The sequence below is a fragment of the Agelaius phoeniceus genome, chromosome 30, assembly GCF_051311805.1.
Source record: "Agelaius phoeniceus isolate bAgePho1 chromosome 30, bAgePho1.hap1, whole genome shotgun sequence".
NCBI lineage: Eukaryota > Metazoa > Chordata > Aves > Passeriformes > Icteridae > Agelaius > Agelaius phoeniceus.
Genome location: NC_135294.1, coordinates 4,750,374 through 4,772,766, shown reverse-complemented (window position 1 = coordinate 4,772,766; position 22,393 = coordinate 4,750,374). Strand labels below are relative to the sequence as shown.

At 54.3% G+C, this 22,393-nt stretch overlaps 1 protein-coding gene across 4 annotated transcripts in view; it reads right to left on the bottom strand.

Annotated features, from left to right (window-relative positions):
- TACC1 (transforming acidic coiled-coil containing protein 1) overlaps positions 1–22,393 on the bottom strand; it is a 36,279-nt gene that overhangs the window by 5,510 nt on the left and 8,376 nt on the right. For 3 of the 4 annotated variants that reach the window (XR_013185627.1, XM_077191779.1, XM_077191778.1), the window contains exons 3-11: positions 13,198–14,122; positions 10,780–10,815; positions 8,870–8,933; positions 7,832–8,030; positions 5,149–5,204; positions 2,515–2,637; positions 1,345–1,421; positions 289–332; positions 27–187 (exon numbers count right to left, since the gene is read on the bottom strand). Coding sequence is in view for 3 of the 4 variants with exons in the window: in XM_077191779.1 (XP_077047894.1) it covers positions 27–187; positions 289–332; positions 1,345–1,421; positions 2,515–2,637; positions 5,149–5,204; positions 7,832–8,030; positions 8,870–8,933; positions 10,780–10,815; positions 13,198–14,122 (1,685 nt within the window). In the remaining variant the exon portion in view is untranslated. The remainder of the gene's footprint in view (positions 1–26; positions 188–288; positions 333–1,344; positions 1,422–2,514; positions 2,638–5,148; positions 5,205–7,831; positions 8,031–8,869; positions 8,934–10,779; positions 10,816–13,197; positions 14,123–22,393) is intronic. The other variant, XM_054650603.2, reaches the window with a different exon arrangement.

Sequence of the window (22,393 nt, the reverse complement as noted above, 5' to 3'; positions counted from 1 at the left end):
GAGAAAGGGCAAACCAAGGTAAGGACCTTCTTAAATCCTTCCAGGACGCCCTTCAGGTTTTCATATCTCCTGAACAGATCCGACAGGGACCTCTCCACTGAGTTCAGGTCTGCCAGAGCCTGGTCCTTTTCCATTGTGAGCTGCTGCAGGTTCTTCTGAGATGTCATGTTTGTCCTCTGCTCATCCTCTGGCATGGAGAACAAACAACAGGGACACAGTGCCTGGGTGGGGACAGCTGTGGCAGCCAGCTCCCTGCCCTGCACACCTGGCCAGCTGGCAGCACCTTACCTATCATCTGGGCAATGGTCTTCTCATACTCAGCCACGATTTTCCTAGAAGGAAGAGAAAAAACAAACAGGTGAGAGGCCACTGATTGTGGGGACATGCACCTCCAACTCCTGCCCCATGGAGGCCCTGCTGGCCCTGGCACCACTGCACCCCCACAGGATCACAGTTACAGGGCCCACATGTTGGGGCTGCACCACCCATCAGTGCTGCTTCAGACCAAAGCCCTCCTCTGCCACTGGGGCTGGCACAGCTCATGGGATTTTATTTCAATTTTATTTCTATTTATTTCTATTTTATTGCAGCAAAGGAACGAGCAGGACACAGCACCAGCACTAAGAGAACACTGATGTTGAGTTTGTGAAGTCCCCATGATGAAGGAGGAATTGAGAATCTGACTCCATGTTCTCAGAAGGCTGATATATTATATTATATTATATTATATTATATTATATTATATTATATTATATTATATTATATTATATTATATTATATTATATTATATTATATTATATTATATTATATTATATTATATTATATTATATTATATTATATATTACATTATATTATCTTACATTATATTATATTACATTATATTATATTACATTATATTATACTACATTATATTATATTATACTACATTATATTATATTATGCTATACTAAAACTATACTAAAGAATCAAGAAAGGATACAGACAGAAGGCTTAACAAGAATTATAAAAACTCGTGACTGACTCCTCAGAGTCTGAAACAGCTGGATGGTGATTGGTCATTAATTAAAAACAATTCACATGAAACCAATCAAACAACCACCTGCTGGTAAACAATCTCCAGCCACATTCCAAAGCAGCAAAACACAGGAGAAGCAAATCAGATAATTATTGTTTTCATTTATCTCTGAGGTTTCTCAGCTTCCCAGGAGAAGAAATCCTGGTGAAGGGATTTTTCCAGAAAATCTGACAGTGACACAGCACTAAGAGAAGTCTCTGCCAAGCCACCCCAGCCTGGTGAGGCTGAGCTGTGCCACCCCTGATGCCCCCTCAGGGAACAGCTCTCACCTCATCTCCAGCACTTCCTGCCTGCTCTCCTCGTATTTCTTCTTCCACTCGTTGGCCTCGATCTCCTTGGTGATGATCTGGGGGGCAGCAGGCACAGGACCCTTGGGATGTGCTCTGGGGGGTGTCCCCATCCTGGGCAGAGCAGAGCCGCCCCTGCTGCCCTGGGGTGAGCCCCAGGGACAGGGACACGAGGGGCAGCCCCAGGGACAGGGACAGGGCTGTTACCTCCAAGGGACAGCCCAGGGGACAGGGACAGGGATGTTACCTCCTCTCTGATCAGCAAAGGGCATCCCCAGGGCACAGGGACATGAGGGGCAGCCCCAGGGACAGGGCTGTTACCTCCAAAGAGCAGCCCAGGAGACAGGGACACGAGGGACAGCCCAGGGGACAGGGCTGTTACCTCTGAGAGGCAGCTTGGGGGACAGGGACAGGAGGGGCAGCCCCAGGGACAGGGACAGGGCTGTTACCTCCTCTCTGATCAGCAAAGGGCATCCCCAGGGCACAGGGACATGAGGGGCTGCCCAGGGGACGGGGACAGGGCTGTTACCTCTGAGAGGCAGCTTGGGGGACAGGGACAGGGCTGTTACCTGGTCTCTGATGAGCAAAGGACAGCCCAGGGGACAGGGACACGAGGGGCAGCTCCAGGGAACACGAGGGACAGCCCAGGGGACAGGGACATGGTTGTTACCTCTAAAAGGCAGCCCCAGAGGACAGGAACACGAGGGGCAGCCCCAGGGACAGGGACAGGGCTGTTACCTGGTCTCTGATGAGCAAAGGACAGCCCAGGGGACAGGAACACAAGGGGCAGCCCCAGGGGACAGGGACAGGGATGTTATCTCCTCTCTGATGAGCAAGGGACAGCCCAGGGGACAGGGACACGAGGGCAGCCCCAGGGACAGGGACAGGGCTGTTACCTCCTCTCTGATGAGCAAAGGACAGCCCAGGGGACAAGGACAGGGCTGTTACCTCCAAAGAGCAGCCCAGGGGACAGGGACAGGGCTGTTACCTGGTCTCTGATGAGCAAGGGACAGCCCAGGGGACAGGGACAGGGATGTTACCTCTAAGAGGCAGCCCCAGAGGACAGGGACAGGAGGGGCAGCCCCAGGGGACACGAGGGGCAGCCCCAGGGGACACGAGGGGCAGCCCCAGGGGACAGGCCCAGAGCTTTACCTCCTCTCTGATGAGTGTGAGCACAGCTGCCTTCTCAGACTCGCTGAGGCAGATGCCAGCCAAGGGACTCTCACTGCTGCCCACGCTGGGGCACTTGTCCATGGAGCACAGCCCGGGGTTGTCCTGGGGGAATCACCCAGGGATGGGATGTTGGGGAGGGGGCTCTTTTCACCCACCCCACCCCTGCTTTATCAGCATCTGCATTTTCCCTTTCTGCACACACAGAGCCCAGAGCCCTGGCAGAGCTGCTGGGAGGTGCCAGGAGCAGGCAAAAGGAGCCACGAGCTGCCCCAGGGAGGCAACATCCCAAAAGGGAAACCCACTAAGGACCCTTTCAGAAGGAAAAGACCCAGCCCCAAGCACATCCAACTTCCCTTATCCCATGGCTGCTTTAAAAATATCCCCAGCCTGGAGGGTCTCTGCTGGCTGTGAGCCACAGGCAGGGATGGTCTGCAAGGGTCTGTCTGTCTGTCTGTCTGTCTGTCTCCAGGCCCTCCCAGCCTGGAGGGGACAGCAGTGCAGCTCAGAATGCTGCTGGCAGCTGCAGGGACATTTCCTGGGCTTTGCTGCTCACCCAAATGGCCAAGGAGGCTGTGGGGGAAGCAGAATTCACCCCTCTGCAGAGCAGGGGTGCAAGGGGCAGCCCCACTCATCCCTGGTGCTGCGGGAGAGCTCTGGAATGGGAGATGCTCACACAGAGATCCTGGCACCCTCCTGGTGCCATTCTGGGTGCCTCTACAAGGCCTGGGGTGGTTGTACCCCCATTGTCCCCTGCCTTCCTCTCCCAAAGCCCCTCCTGTGCCCTGCCTGTGCCCCAGTGCTGCTGTGACCATGTTCAGAGGGGTCTGAGGATGAGGGAGGAGATGAGGATCTGACCCCATGTTTCAGAAGGCTGATTTATTATTTTATGATATATGTTATATTAAAACTATACTAAAAGAATAGAAGAAAGGATTTCATCAGAAGGCTGGCTAAGAATAGAATAAGAATGATAACAAAGGCTACTGTCTCAGACACAAGATACAGAGAGTCTGAGACAGCTGGACTGTGATTGGCCATTAATTAGAAACAACCACATGAGCCCAATCCCAGATGCACCTGTTGCATCCCACAGCAGCAGATAACCATTGCTTACATTTTGTTCCTGAGGCCTCTCAGCTTCTCAGGAGAATAAATCCTAAGGAAAGGATTTTTCAGGGAATATCATGGCTACACTGCTGCAGCCACTGGGACAAACTGGGGGCAAGGCTCAGCCCCAGCTGCTGGCCCTGCCTGTCCCTCCTTTCCCCACCCAGAGCAGTGACAGCCCTGCAGCCTCTCCCTGAGAAGGGGCTGCCAGAACTGGAGAAGGGAGGAAGGAGGAAGGGGAGGGAGGAGGCAGCCTGCTCCTCACAGTGTGGAAACCAGAGCAAACTGGAGCACTTCTCCCCTCCCCTGTCCTCCCCCTGGTGCTTCAGCTGCTCAGCTCCAGCTCCCTGTGGCCATGGCAGAGTGGGAGCCACCCCTGGGGCAGGTTTGGGGCCAGGCACCCCAGCACTGAGGAGGTTCAGCCTCCCAAGAGCTGCTGCACACCTGAGCTCCTGCAGTACCTTGGGGTGACAGCAGCTGCCAGCCCAGGCTCTCAGGGCACCAAACGAGAGCTCACTTTGCCCACGTCCTTGTGGGGCTCAGCACAGCTAAATCTGCCTCACAGGGGCTGCTTTTGCTGATATTGCTAATCCCATTGTCATCTGCTTGTCAGCTCAAGCAGCTTTGGGGCTGGCACAGGGTGTCCCTTGGGGCTCCTCAGGCCATGGCAGGGCAGTCCCAGCACAGTGGGGCTGCCAGGGGCAGTGTGGCTGCAGAGCAGGGCTCCTGTGCTCTTCCCACCTCTGCTGTCAGAGGCCAGAGCCCTGAGGGTCCCTCCAGCACCAAGGGGCCACCAGAGCCAGCCCTGGGCACTCCCTGTGAGACCCAAACTGTGCTGGCAGCTGCCCACAGCCTGCTCTGCCCTCCCTGTCCTTCAGCCACCGCCCAGGGCAGCCCTGGCTCTGCCTGTCCCCAGCATTGCTCCTGTCCCCAGCCCTGCTCCTGCCTGTCCCCAGCCCTGCTCCTGTCCCCAGCCCTGCTCCTGCCTGTCCCCAGCCCTGCTCCTGTCCCCAGCCCTGCTCCTGTCTGTCCCCAGCCCTGCTCCTGTCCCCAGTCCTGCTCCTGTTCCCTCTCTCCCTGTCCCCAGCCCTGGCTCTGTCTGTCCCCAGCCCTGGCTCTGTCTGTCTCCAGCCCTGCTCCTGTCCCCAGCCCAACTCCTGTCCCCAGCCCTGCTCCTGTCCCCAGCCCTGCTCCTGTCTGTCCCCAGCCCTACTCCTGTCCCCAGCCCTGCTCCTGTCCCCTCCCTCCCTGTCCCCAGCCCCACTCCTGTCCCTAGCCCCCATCCCTCCCTCCCTGCCTGTCCCCAGCCCTGTCCTGCCCGTCCCCTCCCTCTCTCCCTCCCTCTCCCCCTCCACTCGCCCACCCAGGAGGGATCTGTCTCTGCCAGGCTCCTCCAGGCCTGCTGGGAAATCTCTGCTATTTTTATCAAGTCCCTGCGTGGGCTTGTCAGGAATTTTACCTCCCAGAGAAACTCATTTCAGAAAGGAGAAAGCGAGAGGCACTCACGGGGAAGATGCCAGGCCCTCCTTTTTCCATCTGCTTGCAGATCTCCTTTTCAAAACCTAAAGACAACGAAATACAACCTTTAATTGATTTGGAAACAGCACCCTGGGGCACACACAGATTTTCTGAGACAGAGGAGGGTCCCTCTGAGCCTCCCCATCCCCTGAGCTTCCCCTCCCAAAGGCATCTTTGCCCCCAGCTCCTTGCTGGCATCATTTTGGTTGGAAAAGCTCTCTAAGAGCATGGAGTCCCCAGCACTGCCAAGGTCACCATTAAACCCTGTCCCCAGGTGCCACAAGGTGCACCCTGCCAGCCTTCCAGCACTCCTGGAGTGGGAACCAACACTCCCCTCTGGTGGCAGTTCAACCTGTGCCCATGTCCCAGGGCTGGGACCACCGTGTGGTGGCAGTTCAGCTGTGCCCATGTCCCTAGGGCTGGGACCACCATGTGGTGGCAGTTCAGATGTGCCCATGTCCCACCATGTGGTGGCAGTTCAGCTGTGCCCATGTCCCACTGTGTGGTGGCAGTTCAGCTGTGCCCATGTCCCACCGTGTGGTGGCAGTTCAGATGTGCCCATGTCCCACCATGTGGTGGCAGTTCAGCTGTGCCCATGTCCCACCCTGTGGTGGCAGTTCAACCTGTGCCCATGTCCCACCATGTGGTGGCAGTTCAGCTGTGCCCATGTCCCACCATGTGGTGGCAGTTCAGCTGTGCCCATGTCCCACCGTGTGGTGGCAGTTCAGATGTGCCCATGTCCCACCATGTGGTGGCTTCAGCCATGCCCATGTCCCACCATGTGGTGGCAGTTCAGCCATGCCCATGTCCCACCCTGTGGTGGCAGTTCAGCTGTGCCCATGTCCCACCCTGTGGTGGCAGTTCAGCTGTGCCCATGTCCCACCATGTGGTGGCTTCAGCCGTGCCCATATCCCACCATGTGGTGGCAGTTCAGCTGTGCCCATGTCCCACCATGTGGTGGCTTCAGCCGTGCCCATGTCCCACCATGTGGTGGCAGTTCAGCTGTGCCCATGTCCCCAGGGCTGGGACAGGACGTTTTGCACCTCAGCAGCTGCTCAGACCACCCCAGAGCACCAGCACCCCTCATCCCTGGTGCTGCAGGAGAGCTCTGGAATGGGAGATGCTCACACAGAGATCCTGGCACCCTCCTGGTGCCATTCTGGGTGCCTCTGCAAGGCCTGGGGGGGTTGTACCCCCATTGTCCCCTGCCTTCCTCTCCCAAAGCCCCACTCCTGTGCCCTGCCCAGGGCTGCAGCCACAGGGACAAACCGGGGGCAAGGCTCAGCCCCAGCACCAGCCCTGACACCCTCCAAAGGACCTGACACACGGCCCCTGCTGCTCTGAACAGCAGGGAGGAGACAAAAAACATCTCCCCCATCGACAAGGAGTGGGACACCACGAGCTGGGGACACCCTGGCCTGGGGACACCCCAATCTGGGGACACCCCAATCTGGGGACACTGTGTCTCACAGCAGGGACACCCTGACTTGAGGGACACCCTGACCTGGGGACACTCTGTCTTACAGGACATTCTGCCTCACAGGAGGGACATCCTGACCTGGGACTCTGCTTCATAGGAGGGACACCCCAACCTAGGGGACACTGAGGGGACACTGTCTCACAGGAGGGACACCCTGACCTGGGACACTGCCTATAGGAGGGACACCCCAATCTGGGGACACCCTGACCTGAGGGACACCCTGACCTGCAGGTGCTGCTTCACATAGCATGAGGGGTAATTTCTGGGCCACACTCCCACAAGTGCAGCCACAATTCATGTGCTGACAGTGTGTTTAGAGGGCCCAGCTTGCAGAGGAACAGGTAATGTGACACTGCCCTCTTCCCAAGCTCCCCTCCATTTCTCCCAGTGCCAGCAGCTGCACCCACAGCTCCCACCCCATCCCTGCAGAGAGCACCCAGCCCCTGCACCTGCCTGGCCCCTGGGAGCAGCAGCAATAATAAATAAACCCTCCAGCCTCTCCCCTGACTGTCAGATTTTCCTCCCCTGAGGACAAAGGACCGTTCTCCATGGAGCTGGCAGCCCAGCACAGCCCTCAGCAGAAATGATTAATGGGTTCCTGCAGAGGGGAGCCTGCAACCCCCCCGTGGTGATTTCCCCTGCTTGCACCTAAGGCTTGGCTATTGATTAAATGTCATGTTGCCTGGCTTTTAATTATTTTGTAATGGCTTGGGCAGAGAGGCTAATTACGTGGGAAACTGATGGCAGAATTCCACCAGGAGCAATAATTGGGTCTGTGTGGGCATTACTGAGATCTCCATCAAGCACAGCCCTGTGCCAGGACACCAGGTCCTGGCAGCTCTGCTCTAAGCAGGGCCCCTGCAGCCCAGGAGTCAGGGCAGGATGCTCTGAGTGAGCAATTGCTCTGCTCAGCAGTGAGCACTGGTGGGGGGAACCTCATGCCTGAGCCACATCCCTCTGCAGCATCGCAGGGAGAGTGCACTGTACACAAAATCTAAATAAACACAGCCTGGACCATCATTTTCCATGCTGGAAACAATGCAGGGAAGCAATGGGAGGTTCCATGAGAACCTGCAGCAGCCTTCAGCCCTGTCAGTGCAAACAGACTCTGATGAGGCTGCAGCACCAGTTCCTTGCCAGAGGCTCCCACAGCACATTCCCAGAGCTGAAGGCAAGCAGGGGGCTCCTCACCTGCCTCTGCTCTGTGCTTCCCTGAGGACACAGGCACGTTGGAGCACTCAAAGTACTCCAGGTCATCTTCTGCCTCAGCCTTCTTCTCCAGCCCCGCTGGTTTCTGCGTGGAGCTGGTGGAGGCCAACTTCTCCTCATCAGTGGCACGTCCATCCCGGTGTGTAATGTCTGGGATCTCTGAGATCAACACTCCTTCCTCCTGCAGGAGCAAAACACGCAGTCAGGCAAGATCTGCAGGGATCAGGCCACCAGGTGGGCAGCTGATACTGCACAGATAGCATGGAAAGCTTAAAATCCACAGGTGAGCTGCTGCTGCCTCCCTTCCTGTAGGAGCAATGGGGGCAGGACGGTGGGGATGGATGGAGAGCAGAGATCTCTGCAGCCAGGTGGGGAATTTGGGGTTATTGCAAAGGGCCAAGGGCAGGGCCCTGCTGGGAGCTGCCAGGCACAGCTCAGAGCAGGACTGAGAGAAGAGAGGGGAGAGAGGATGAGAGGGGGAGAGAGCAAAAGGGGTAAGAGAGCGAGGTTCCCGTTCCAATACCATAAATCTTCTTCTGTGTTGAATATTCTGATTCTCACTAACCAATCCAGTACAAGATACAAATCCTACAGCATTTACATACAGCCTATAGAATCATTACATTCCCATACTGTGTTACATTTTAAACCCTACAAACTCCTCTTTGGGTCCCTTCTGCCAAGCTGGCAGGGTCTGCTCTGACCCTTGGGCCTGTCTGCAGGCAGAGGGTGTTGTTCCATCAAAAGGGGATCACCTTCAGCCAGCCACACCATTGTTTTCCAGTTGTTCAGTCACTGAGGTATCTCAAAGCTGCTTTCATTTCAATCTCACTTATAGTTTCCATATTCTCAGAATCTTTTGCCAGGCAATCACATTTATAAGGCTTTCCTGTTCCATCTTCCCCAACACCTGCCCACCAGGACCTGCCCACAGGGAAGATGCCAGCCTGAAGCTCAGCCAGCCCAGCTCTCCCCAGCCCCCTGTGCCCAGCCCAGAGCTCTGGGGTCTCACCCCCCTACCTGAGCACTGATGTCCAGGACCAGGGGCTGCTGTGCCTCGTGCTGCTTCACCTTGCATCCACTCCTGCAGGAGAGAGGAGCAGCAGCTCAGGGGGGCTCAGGGGCAGCGAGGGGGATGTGGGGTGAGTGCCAGACAGCCCAAGCAGGGGGAGGCAGTCCCAGCACCAGCCTTGCACCCATGGTGTGCCAGCACCCCACTCACCAGTCAAACACCGAGGCAGAGCGGCTTCTGGGAGGGACAGAAGGAACAGGCAAACAAAAGACACAACTACACACAAGTTGGGTTTGTCTGTGAGGTGTTTATTCCTGAGGAAGGTAAGGAGCCGAGCAAGGACCCCCAGAGGCCGATGGGAAGAGAGATAACACCAAGATAACAGCTCTGGATTGCACAAGGAGCTGGCACAGAAGGATCTCCCTCGCCCTGCGTGCCCAGCACCGTGGCACCCCAGGCTTCGGTGCAAGTCGACTTTCTGCAGGAAGAACCATGTCCAGGCTGTCTCATGGCCTCTCCCTGCAGCTGGAAGCTTGCCTGGGGCTTCTCCACAGCATCCCCATCTCGCAGGTGAGTCAGGCAGGGTGCTGTGCCCCAAACGCACGCTCCGTGCGGCACGAACGCTGCCCCAAGGAGAGGGGCCCCTCAGGTGGGATCTTTAGCCCAAGGAGGTCTGGCAGGTGGTCTCCTTGCCCTTCAGGGAGGAGGCTGTCCCTGGAACTCCATCCCATGTCCCTGAAGGCACCCATCCAGAGCCACCTGTGCAGGGCCGCATCCCCACAGCCCCAGGGGGAACGTGGGTGGGACAGCAGGAGCTCTTCTCCCACATCTCACCCCTGACACTCCACACTCAGGGACCTCCCAGCCTCATGGGCACGTCTGACCCCCCAGGAGACGCTTGCTGAGCTGGAACAGCTCCTGTGACAGCCCCTGCAGGGGAGGCACCCCAGCCTCCAGGCACAGGCTCCAGCAGCACTGCAGGGAGCTGCTTCCTGGCTCATGGAGCTGATCCCTGGCTCATGGAGCTGATCCCAGGCTCATGGAGCTGCTCCCTGGCTCATGGGGCTGCTCCCAGGTTCATGGAGCTGCTCCTAAGTCCATGGGGCTGCTCCCTGGTTCATGGAGCTGCTCCCAGATCCATGGAGCTGCTCCCAGGCTCATGGAGCTGCTCCCAGGCTCATGGAGCTGCTCCCAGGCTCATGGAGCTGCTCAAAGGTCCATAGGGCTGCTCCCAGGCTCATGGAGCTGCTCCCAGGCTCATGGAGCTGCTCCCAGGCTCATGGGGCTGCTCCCTGGTTCATGGAGCTGCCCCCAGCCTCTGGCAATGTCCAGCCCCCCCAGCCCAGCACAGCAGAGCACAAGGAGCAACGTGGGGCACACAGAGCTGGCTCTGCACGCTGCCATGCACACCTGGCTCACACTGAACAACCACTCTGCACTGCTTTTCTCCCTCATGCCCTGCCACGAGCAAGACAAACTTGCCAAACTCCTCTTTTCTGCACCCTCTCCTGTGCCAGGGTTATCCCATCGCCTGGCAGCTGGTTTGAGCTCCCCCCCAGCACCAAGATAACAGCTCTGGATTGCACAAAAAGCTGCTGCCCCTCCATGAGCTGAAGGTTTTGAGCATTTGCCCACCATCAGAAGATGCTGTAAGGCAGCATGCTGCGAGGACAAGCACGGGTGTGTGCCTCCAGTGCAGCTCAGCTAAGCTCAGCTCAGCCCAGCTCAGCTCTCCTCTTCTCCCTCACACCAGGCCAGGCCACCCTGGGGACCCCACCACACAAACCAGACAGCAGAGAGCACAAGTCAAAGGGCAGAAGGAGCCAGCATGCCATGGAGACCAGTGGGGCAGCACACACCCAGAGAGAGGACAAAAACAGCAAAGGAAAAGAAAAGGAATACAGGAGAGAGTACTTACAACAGAAAACAGAGAAATTTCACTTGCTCAGTAGTCCTGATGCACCAAAGCACGGACAGGGAGAGAGACAGACAGATGGAGAGAAGAAGAGTGTGTGAAAAGACCTGAAGAAGAGTGTGTGAAAAGACCTGGATGTTAACTCTGCTCTGAGAAGCACAGGGAGCTGCCTAGCTCAGTCTTTGGGAAGGCACACACACACATGGGACACTCTGATCCTGCCTGTGCTGCCCACAGCAGCGGGGTGAGATCTACACACAAACCTCAGTGCCAGGGCAATGAGATCCACACACAAACCTCAGTGCCAGGGCAGAGAGATCCACACACAAACCTCAGTGCCAGGGCAGTGAGATCCACACACAAACCTCAGTGCCAGGGCAGTGAGATCCACACACAAACCTCAGTGCCAGGGCAGTGAGATCCAGGCACAAACCTCAGTGCCAGGGCAATGAGATCCAGGCACAAACCTCAGTGCCAGGGCAGTGAGATCCATACACAAACCTCAGTGCCAGGGCAGTGAGATCCCAACACAAACCTCAGTGCCAGGGCAGAGAGATCCATACACAAACCTCAGTGCCAGGGCAATGAGATCCACACACAAACCTCAGTGCCAGGGCAATGAGATCCACACACAAACCTCAGTACCAGGGCAGAGAGATCCACACACAAACCCCACTTCCAATGCCCTGCTGTGGGGTGAGATGCCAACACAAACCCCACTGCCAGGGCAGTGCCCTGCTGCCTGTGCTGCTCCAAGGTGACACAGAGAGAGCAGAGAATTCCCTGCTGCTTCCCCTCCCCACAGGCTCTGCTCACCCACAGCCACACACTGGAACACCAGCTCTTTTTTATCTACTCTCTGTAAAGTATTTCCTGGACAAAACCATCCAGCACAGCCTGATTTTTGCCTGTGAGGTTTTCTCTTTCACTGTTAAAACCCTCCATCTAATTTTCACACTGGAGAATCCGACAGCAGAGTGAGAGACTGCCTGTCCAACCTGTTCTCTTTCTCTGACATAAAACAGAAACTTGGTGGCAGCTCACAAAATGTCTCAGCTACATCTGACCAACCACACCTGCATCCACCAGGGTGTGTTTGGTCCAGCACAAGTCTAGCAAACACATCAGCTCCAGCCTCCCCTGCGGGTTCCTCTGACACCACATCTACACCCTGAGCCACCAGCTGCACCCCCAAGGGGTTTCCAAAGTGGTGACCCTGCAAGCAGGTCCCAGTCCAGCCTTCCCTTGGGACTCAGGACGCTGGCACTGCTCCAGAACTCCCATCCCTCTGCTCCCACAGCACCCTGACAGGCACAGGGGGACAACACTGAGCCACCAGCAGAACGTGAGGGGCATGGCAGGATCTGGGGTTGGCTCAGGAGGCACCAGGGCAGGAGCACCACCAGGGCAGGAGCACCACCATCATCACCACCTCCACCATCATCACCTCCATCACCATTACCTCCTCCATTATCACCACCTCCATCACCACCTCCATCACCACCTCCATCACCATCACCTCCTCCATCATCACCACCATCATCACCACCATCATCACCACCACCATCACCATTACCTCCTCCATTATCATCACCATCATCACCACCTCCATCACCACCTCCACCACCATCACCTCCTCCATCATCACCACCATCATCACCACCATCATCACCACCACCATCACCACCTCCATCACCATTACCTCCTCCATTATCATCACCATCATCACCACCATCATCACCATCACCTCCTCCATTATCATCACCATCATCACCACCTCCATCACCACCTCCATCACCATTACCTCCTCCATTATCATCACCATCATCACCACCTCCATCACCACCTCCATCACCATTACCTCCTCCATTATCATCACCATCATCACCACCTCCATCACCACCACCACCATCACGTCCTCCATTATCATCACCATCACCACCTCCATCACCATCATCACCACCTCCATCATCACCACCACCATCACCTCCTCCATCACCACCACCACCACCACCACCACATCCTCCATTATCATCACCATCATCACCACCATCATCACCATCACCTCCTCCATTATCATCACCATCATCACCACCATCATCACAATCACCTCCTCCATTATCATCACCATCATCACCACCATCATCACCACCTCCATCACCTCCTCCATCATCACCACCATGACCATCACCTCCTCCATTATCATCACCATCACCACCTCCATCACCATCATCATCACCTCCTTCATCACCTCCCCATGACCACCTCCATCATCACCACCTCCATCACCACCTCCTCCATTATCATCACCTCCTTCATCACCTCCCCATGACCACCTCCATCACCTCCACCAGTGCAGCTCTGCCTGCCCCATGGGGAGCACAGGGGGGCTGCAGCCCCAGCTCTGGCATTGGCACTCACGTTATCAGGCGTGACTTGGGCTTCTTGGGGGAGTCTCTGCCTTTCAGGGCCTCGTCCTGCAGCTCCAGAGTCTGAGATTCCAGGATTTCATTGAGGCTGTTGTCTGCAGTGGAGCAGGAGTCAGGGTCACTGTTGGCAAGAGTCTTGGTGGGCTTGAATGGATCCATGGAGTCAAAGTTACTGGGGTCAAACTGGTAAGAGCCCTTGGGGAGAACTGGTGAATTTTGCAGTACAGAGCTGCCACTGAGAGAGCTGAGGCCGGGAGCCAGCTGGGAGGAGCCCCAGGGTGGCTCTGTGGGACCCCTCTCTGCATCCTCAGCTGCTCTCTTGGGGGACTCTCTGTGTCTCCTGGGTGTCAGCTTGCTGGCTGGGATCCTGCTGCCCCTCCTGGGTGAAGCTGGCTTGGCCTCCACGCTCTCCTTGGCCTCTGTAGAATCAGCCCCAGGTTTCAGGAGCTGCCCTGGGGCCTCCAGAGCTGGGTCTGCCCCCAGCTCCCCGGGCTGGGGGAGGCGTTGTGGGGCTGCTGGGGCAGAGCTCTGCAGCTGGCAGGGGCTCACACTCCTCTCGTGCTGCTCAAGCTGGGTCTCCTCTGTGGCTTCATCTGTTTTCCTCCCCGGTGTTTTCCCTTTCCCGAGCTGCTCCTGGCCCAGGGCATCATCAGCCCTCAGCTCCAGCAGCCCCGTGCCAGTGTCCCCTGCTGGCATGGTGGCAGTGCCCACATGGGGCACAGGCTCCCCAGCAGAGTGGCCAGGGTCAGCCTGGCAGCCCAGGGGCTGCATCAGGGGTGAGCTGTCAGGGGCAGTTTTAGCATCCAAGCTGCCTGTAGGGGCTCCAATCTCTGGCTGAGCCTCATCTTTGGGGAGCTTCCCAGGCGAGCTGTCCCAGTGGGCTTCCCCTACCAGCAGGTCACCATGGCCACCTGGCTCTGGAAAGAGAAAAGGAGATGGTTAAAGCCTGACCTGTGTGACAGGGGCTGTTCACAGGGGTTCTTGGATTGGGGAAGAGATGAGGATCTGACTCCGTGTTTAAGAAGGATTGATGTATTATTTTATTATATATATTATATTAAAACTATACCAAAAGAATAGAAGAAAGGATTTCATCACAAGGCTGGCTAAGAATAGAATAGGAAAGAATGATAATAAAGGTTTGTGGCTCAGACTCTCTGTCCGAGCCAGCTGGACTGTGATTGGCCATTAATTAGAAACAACCACATGAGCCCAATCCCAGATGCACCTGTTGCATTCCACAGCAGCAGAGAACCATTGTTCACATTTTGTTCCTGAGGCCTCTCAGCTTCTCAGGAGAAAAAATCCTAAGGAAAGGATTTTCCATAAAAGATGTCTGTGACAACCTGCAGTGCACTCCCCTCCAGAGCGCTCTCTGTTCCCTCCCCACAGCTGCTCTAGGGTTGGATTTTATGGGGGATTCACTGACCCACAGCTCAGCTTCCCTCCTGCCACACCACAAGGGAGTCACTGCTCGCTTGGGCAGAGTTAAAAATCAGTGAGAAGAGTTCAGGGAGGCACAGAACGAGACAGCAGCACAAGATGTGAGCCAGCAGGGCCCGGGGAGGAGGGGAATGGGAAGGTGCACTCAGTGAAGGAGCAGAGTCTGGCTGCAGGAGGGATCTGGGGCTGCAGGGCTGGATGCTCCTGCCTGCAGCAGGCAGGGGAAGCTGCCCCACACCAGCTCCTCTCCACCTGCTGTAGTCACACCAGGCTCTCCACACTGCTGTCAGCCTCCTCTAATGACAAATCCTGATCCATGACTTAATCTCCAATCCTTTCCCCTCAATCCTTTTACTGTTTAATCTTTTCTTTGACATCAAGGGATGGGAAAGATCCTTTATCTACTGGGGCACCCTGAAAGCTGCACCCACCGAGCACCCAGAGCCAGGCTTGTGGTGCAGCTGTGCCAAGGCACAAGAGGAAAACATCTGGTGCTTCTCCTGCACCTCAACCAGGCACAATTGCACAGATTCCTGGGAGAAAAATCCTCCAGACAGGATGCTGGGATGCCCAGCACCCATCAGGGAGCGCTTGGTACCTGCAGCCCTCACAGGCACCTTTTGGGGAGACACAACCAGGCCCTCCAAGGGCAAAATAGAACCAATGCTCTTCCTAAACCAAACTGGTTTAATGTGGTGGTGTTTGCAGGGGTCCAAGGACAAGGGAAGAGATGAGAATCTGGCTCCATGTTTCAGAAGGCTGGTTTATTATATATGACATATATAATTATATGTCATATACATATACATATATATACATATATATAATATATGACATATATATTTATATTATATGACATTTTAATATATGTCATATATATATGATTTATAATATATGGCATATATTATGCTATTAAATAATATAAATATTATATTATTTAAGAGGATAAATATCATATTATTTTATGATTTATATTATATACTAAAACTATACTAAAAGAATAGAAGAAAGGATTTCATCAGAAGGGTAGCAAGGAAAGGAAAGAATGATAATAAAATCTTGTGACTGCCCAGAGTCTGACACAGCTGGGCTGTGATTGGCCATTAATTAGAAACAACCACATGAGACCAATCCCAGATGCACCTGTTGCATTCCACAGCAGCAGATAACCATTGTTTATATTTCATTTCTGAGGCCTCTCAGCTTCTCAGGAGAAAAGATCCCAGCAAAAGGATTTTTCATAAAATATGTTCGTGACAGTTTGAAAACCTGGCTGGGAGGAGCAGCCTGGGTGATGAAGAGCTTGCACCAGGGGAATCTGTCTGTCCCTGCCCTGGAACAGAGGTGAGAGTCACCTCCAGCATCCCCCCTGTTTGGCAGGGGGACAGCAACCACCTGCTCCCACAGACACGCACCCCTGAGCACCCAGGAGAGCTTTTGCCTGTTGGGAAGGATGAGAGTTTGACAGGGAAGTCTCACAGATTTGTGTGCTTGGCAGAAAGATTTTTGAATGTAGAGTCTGATGAAGGAATAGAGATGGAAGCAAGTTTTGATATGGAAGAAAAGAATTGCTGAGCCAGTCTCACTGGATAACCAAGGAGCAAAGGGTGTGTGAGTTAGAAGGGGTTTTTATGGCTTAGAGCAAAGGATAAACCCACCCCAAAAAAGAAGATGTTTTTACCAAGGGGAAAGAGAGCACAGGCAAACAAGGCAGCAAATGTGGCAAGCAGAAAAAAGGTGTCAGAATTTTCCACTGCAAGAAAACTGAAAAACAACTTCTGGCTTAAACTGTAATGTACTGACTGTTAGTGATTGGAGAATAATAACATGAATATGGTAATTATAGCAGTTATGATAGGCTGTAGATAATAGTTAAGGTATGGATTGGTTCTACTGTATGAAGATGCTCAGCAAAGAAAAGTAAATAATGCAATGTAACCAAAAGAAAAGTAAATAATGCATTTGTAACCTTAACTAAGGGTATCCAGGCCTGCCTGCAGCTGGAGCTGACAGCTGTGGGCACAGCTCTGTCACCCACCAGCCTGGACTGCTGTGACATCTTGGATTGAATAAACTGCATTTTGGATACAATAAACTGCATTTTGTACACAAAAAACTGCATTTTGGATACAATAAACTGCATTTTGGATACAATAAACTGCATTTTGGATACAATAAACTGCATTTTGGAGAGCCACCTGGAGTCCCACATCCCTCATTTTGGCTCTTACATTTTCCTATCACCAGGCATTTGCAACCAGCTCATGTGTGCTGGTAACAGAGCCAGGCTGGCAGAGGAACAGGGAATCAGGCAAATATCTGATCCCAGGACTGATCCAGGACATGGAGCCAACAACCCTGACTCAGTTGATGGCTCGTGGTTGGCGTAATTGATCCCCAGGATGCTAAAAGCCATGAAAATGAATCATGAGGGTCTGTGTGCTCCCTGAGACTGCAAAAATGCTTCCTCAGACTGCAAAAAAAATTTAAAAAAAGCTCCCTCCAAGTAGACATTGCCTTGATGCCCCAGAAAATGCATCAGTAAACACAAATGCAGTGGATGAGTACTTGGAGTGCAGCCAGGGAACAGTCTGAGGCAGCGCCTGGCAGGCCTTCCCATCATTAGAAACCAGGAAAACCTCCTTAACAGACCCCAAAGAAAACTTTATTACACTTGCTGTGCTGCTCAGCTGTTTGAAGCCTTCCTGAGACAGCCCTGAATAGAAGAACACACTTCAAAGTCAGGGCAAAAGGACTATTTAAGTGCATTTTGCCTTCCCAGCAGAAGGTTTGGCAGCTGCTGTTCTCACAGACGTGAGCCCATCCTGGTTTCTAACCCAAGCAATGAGTAATTACTCCTTGAATACCAAGCAGCCAGCACACAAACTGCCTCTCCACGCCGTGCTGACTCCAGGGTGGGGAGGAAAGGAGCGTGCGGCCATAGCTCAGAACGGTTTTCCCACAAAGAGCAGAAGAAGCACCCAGCCAGCTTCTCCAGTTCTGTGATTCCCTCATTTTCTGCACCCAGGAGGGCTCATCCCCTCCCACAGCCAGCCTGAGAGCTGAGGAACTGGGCCATACTGGGAGGCAGGAGGTGCAGGCTCAGCTGCTGGTTTTGGAAATCTTTTGCAGCAGAAATGCCCCTCCTCAATCTCAGGGGGGCTGGGTTTCCCCTAGTTCCTCTCCCCCTCTACATTTCTTCTGCCTCCAACAGCAGCAGGAACAATTACACAGGATGCAGAAAGCACAAGCCCCGTCCTTGGGGGCTCCCACAGCTGCCCAGCCCTGGCAAAAAACCTCAGTGCAGCCCTGGCTCTCCCCAGGGAGCCCTCCCCGAGCCCAGCACGGTGCCTGCAGCTCTCCCTGCTCCTCCTGCAGCTCTCCCTGCTCCTCCTGAGCTCTCCCTGCTCCTCCTGAGCTCTCCCTGCTCCTCCTGAGCTCTCCCTGCTCCTCCTGCAACTCTCCCTGCTCCTCCTGCAGCTCTCCCCCATCCCCATTCTCATCCCCAGCCCCATTCCCAGCCCTGCAGCTCTCCCTGCTCCTCCTGAGCTCTCCCTGCTCCTCCTGCAGCTCTCCCCCAACCCCATTCTCATCCCCATTCCCATCCCCAGCCCCATTCCCAGCCCTGCAGCTCTCCCTGCTCCTCCTGAGCTCTCCCCCATTCCCATTCCCATTCCCAGCCCCATTCCCATGCCCAGCCCTGCAACTCTCCCTGCTCCTCCTGAATGCTCCCTGCTCCTCCTGAGCTCTCTCCCATCCCCATTCCCAGCCCTGCAGCTCTCCCTGCTCCTCCTGCAGCTCTCTCCCATCCCCATTGCCATCCCCATTCCCAGCCCCAGCCTTGCAACTCTCCCTGCTCCTCTCCTGAATGCTCCCTGCTCCTCCTGAGCTCTCCCTGCTCCTCCTGTAACTCTCTCCCAGCCCCATTCCCATTCCCAGCCCTGCAGCTCTCTCTGCTCCTCCTGAGCTCTCCCCCATCCCCATTCCCAGCCCCATTCCCAGCCCCAGCCCTGCAGCTTTCCCTGCTCCTCCTGCAGCTCTCTCTGCTCTTCCTGACCTCTCCCTGCTCCTCCTGAGCTCTCCCCCATCCCCATTCCCAGCCCCATTCCCATTCCCAGCCCCATCCCCATTTCCAGCCCTGCAGCTCTCCCTGCTCCTCCTGAGCTCTCCCCCAGCTCCATTCCCAGCCCTGCAGCTCTCCCTGTTCCTCCTGAATGCTCTTCTCTGCTCTTCCTGAGCTCTCCCTGCTCCTCCTGCAGCTCTCCCTGCTCCTCCTGCAGCTCTCCCCCATCCCCATTCTCATCCCCAGCCCCATTCCCAGCCCTGCAGCTCTCCCTGCTCTTCCTGAGCTCTCCCTGCTCCTCCTGAGCTCTCTCTGCTCCTCCTGAGCTCTCCCCCAGCCCCAGCCCCAGGCAGTCACGTTGTGAGCAGCCCTGCCGGCTCCGCACGTACTCCCTTGGCTCGTGGCTCCTGCCAGGGAAACCAGCTTGTCCCCAACTCCTGCAGCTGTCCCCCAGCCCTGTCACTGCTCAAATCCTCCTTCTGGGCCAAATCTGGGCTGAGCAGCCCAGGAGAAGGAGGGCAGGCAGGCACGGACCACACACAGCTCTGCCCCTTCCAGAGCGTCCCAAAGAGGTGACCCTGAGGTGGCCCATCCTGTGGGATTCACGTTTTTTTGGAAAAAAATCCCTTTGCTCAGGATTTTTCTCCTGGGAAACTGAGGAGCCTCAGAAAAAAAACAAAACAAAACAAAACAAAAAAAACCCCAAAACCAATAATTATCTGATTTGCTTCTCCTGTGTTTTACTCCTTTAGAATGTGTTTGGAGATTGTTTACCAACAAGTATTGTTTCATTAAATTTCTAGTCTGAGTGTTTTGGCCAATCAGGGCCAAGCTGTGCCAGGGCTCTGGAAAGAATCACGAGTTTTCATCATTATCTTTTTAACCTTCTGTCTGTATCCTTTCTGTATTCTTCAGTATAGTTTAGTATAATATTCTATAATATCATATCATAATAAATTAGCCTTCTAAAAACATAGAGTCAAATTCATCATTTGTTGCTATGATATCTTCTGAAAAATCCCTTTGCCAGGATTTTTCTGCTGAGAAGCCTCAGAGGAAAAGAAAAACAATAATTATCTGCTGCTGTGGAATGCAACAGGTGCATCTTTGGTTGTTCTCATGTGGTTGTTTCTAATTAATGGCCAATCACAGCCCAGCTGGCTCAGACTCTCCTGTCAGTCACAAGATTTTGTGATTATTCCTTTCTATTCCTTTCAAGCCTTCTGATGAAATCTTTTCTTCAATTCTTTTAGTATAGTTTCAATATATCATTTTCTTTTAATATAATATATATCATAAAATAATAAATCAGCCTTCTGAAACATGAAATCAAGATTCTCATCTCTTCCCTCATCCTGGGACCCCTGTGAACACCACCACAATAATCATTCCTTCCTTTGTCTAAGGGAAACCCAAATACAATCCTGCCCCACTTCTGGCACTGCACCCTGTCAGTTCTGGACAGTTCAGAGCCTGGCACACACAGACCCCAGGCTCTGCCCCACACACAGCACAGGACAAGCTGGATCTCACCCACAGCCCTGTCCTGGCTGTGCTCAGGCTGCAAACCTGCTCCACACCCAGCTGAGTACCTGCAGGGGATGCTACAAAGTGAAAACAGAGATTTTTTTTTATTTTTTTTTACTTTCTAAAGAAAAGCAGGCAGGGCAGTCTGGCACCGCAGTAACAGACGCGTTGTGCCTCTGCATTATAATTGCTTTGCTTGTCTTCCTCGGGCTGAAATTAAACACAAACACCGACTTAAACAGCTTTCCAACACGCCATCCCTCAAACCAGCCAGGAGAACTCGGCAGCAAAGGCTCAGAGCCCTTTCCATCCCACAGGCAGCAACCCCTGTGCCAGAACAGCCCCTCTGCTCTCTTTGGGCTCAGCTGTGAGTCACACACTTCCCATCCCAGCACAGGATATCTGCCCCACACGCCCAGCTCAGCCCCACCACTGCTTTCTGTCAGTGTTCAACAGCCGTTGATCTATTTTTAAATCCATTCTGTTAAGAATTAGCATCAGAGGGAGGATGCTGCTAACACACCGGAAAACACGTGCCCTGCATCAGGGCAGCTCCCAGCTCTGATGGCTCCAGATCTGCTGCTTCTGCTCATTTCCTTGTGCAAAACATCTACTGGCAGATGACTGCAGATAACTCCAATACCTACTTTTCCTTGTGCAAAACATCTACTGGCAGATGACTGCAGATAACTCCAATACCTACTTTTCCTTGTGCAAAACATCTGCTGGCAGATGACTGCAGATAACTCCAATACCTACTTTTCCTTGTGCAAAATATCTACTGGCAGATGACTGCAGATAACTCCAATACCTACTTTTCCTTGTGCAAAACATCTACTGGCAGATGACTGCAGATCAACTCCAGCAAGAATGGGGTAGAATTAATCCCACCAGCCAAGACCACAAGAAGAAACTGAGTGGGCACAAACCCTCGCTGCAGCTCCCTCCAGGGCTGAATTTTTGTCCCCAAGGACAGGGTTTAACACAGCCAGGTCACCTCTTGGCTGTGCATGGAGCAGCCAGCCCTGGAGTCACAGCTTGTGTCATTCCTCACTCTATTTATTCCCAAGGCAGGGTGAGACTGCAAATACACTGCAAATACAGACAGTGCCTGTCCCTCAAGGCCAGGGGTGCAGTGCCTGCCCCCAGGTGCAGCCCTGGCACTGCCCCAAAGAGCCCAGCAGGGAGCAGCTCCTGGTGCTGCCATGCAGCCATTTCAGGGATTGCATCCCTGCCACTGCTGCAACCGAGCTGCAGCCAGACCCAAGGGCTGCTGTGCAGCAGCAGAATGCAAAGACGAGGCCTTGGCACAGGGATTGCACTGGGGGTGTGACAGCCCAGGGTGCCTCTGCACACTGCAAAGCCACCCACAGCCAGAGAATCCCTTCTCTCCACCATTCCAGAGAACCTGAACAGGCACAGCCAGAGACAGGGGCAGGGAAGGGCACCACAGTTTGGCTCTGCTGGCTCCAACATGCCACTCTCTGCCAGCCAGCACAGAAAAAAACAGCTTTTGCTGGAGATCATGCCCCCGTCTGCAGAACACTGGGAGCTTTGTGTGCAGGAGCAGATACTCCCTCACTGCTGAGCAGGAGCTGCTCATCCCAGGACAAGGGGCACAGGCACTCAGGGGGACAGTGACACCCTGAAATGATCTTCCCACCTGCCAGGAAAGCCTTTATCTCTCCCCCCCTTTCCCAGGCATTATCCCCAAAGTAAAGATGCCTCTATCATCCCTTCTTAAAAGGATTATTCCAAGAGCTGTGATTACTGGAAGCACGAACAGAGCACTCCCTCCACCACAGCAGACAAACTGGAGTTTTGCACAGGGATGGATGAGCACCCAAAGCAGAACAACACCACAGGAGATGGAGAGCCACAGCATCCTGTGCCTGGGCTCCTGCACAGAAGGACCCATGCTCTGGACCAAGCCCATGTGCCCTGAAATCAGCCCCACACAAAGTTCCCAGCTGCTGCTGCTGCTGCCAGCATTGAAGGAAAGCACAACATTGCATATCACACACCAGGGTCTGCAGCACTGAGAGGGCAGGGAATGCTCAGCATGGCCTGTCCAGGACTGCCTGAGCCACCACAAATTCCCCTGTGCCTTGGAGAGGCTCCTGCAGGGCACCCCAGGGCTCACAAGGAGCCTGGC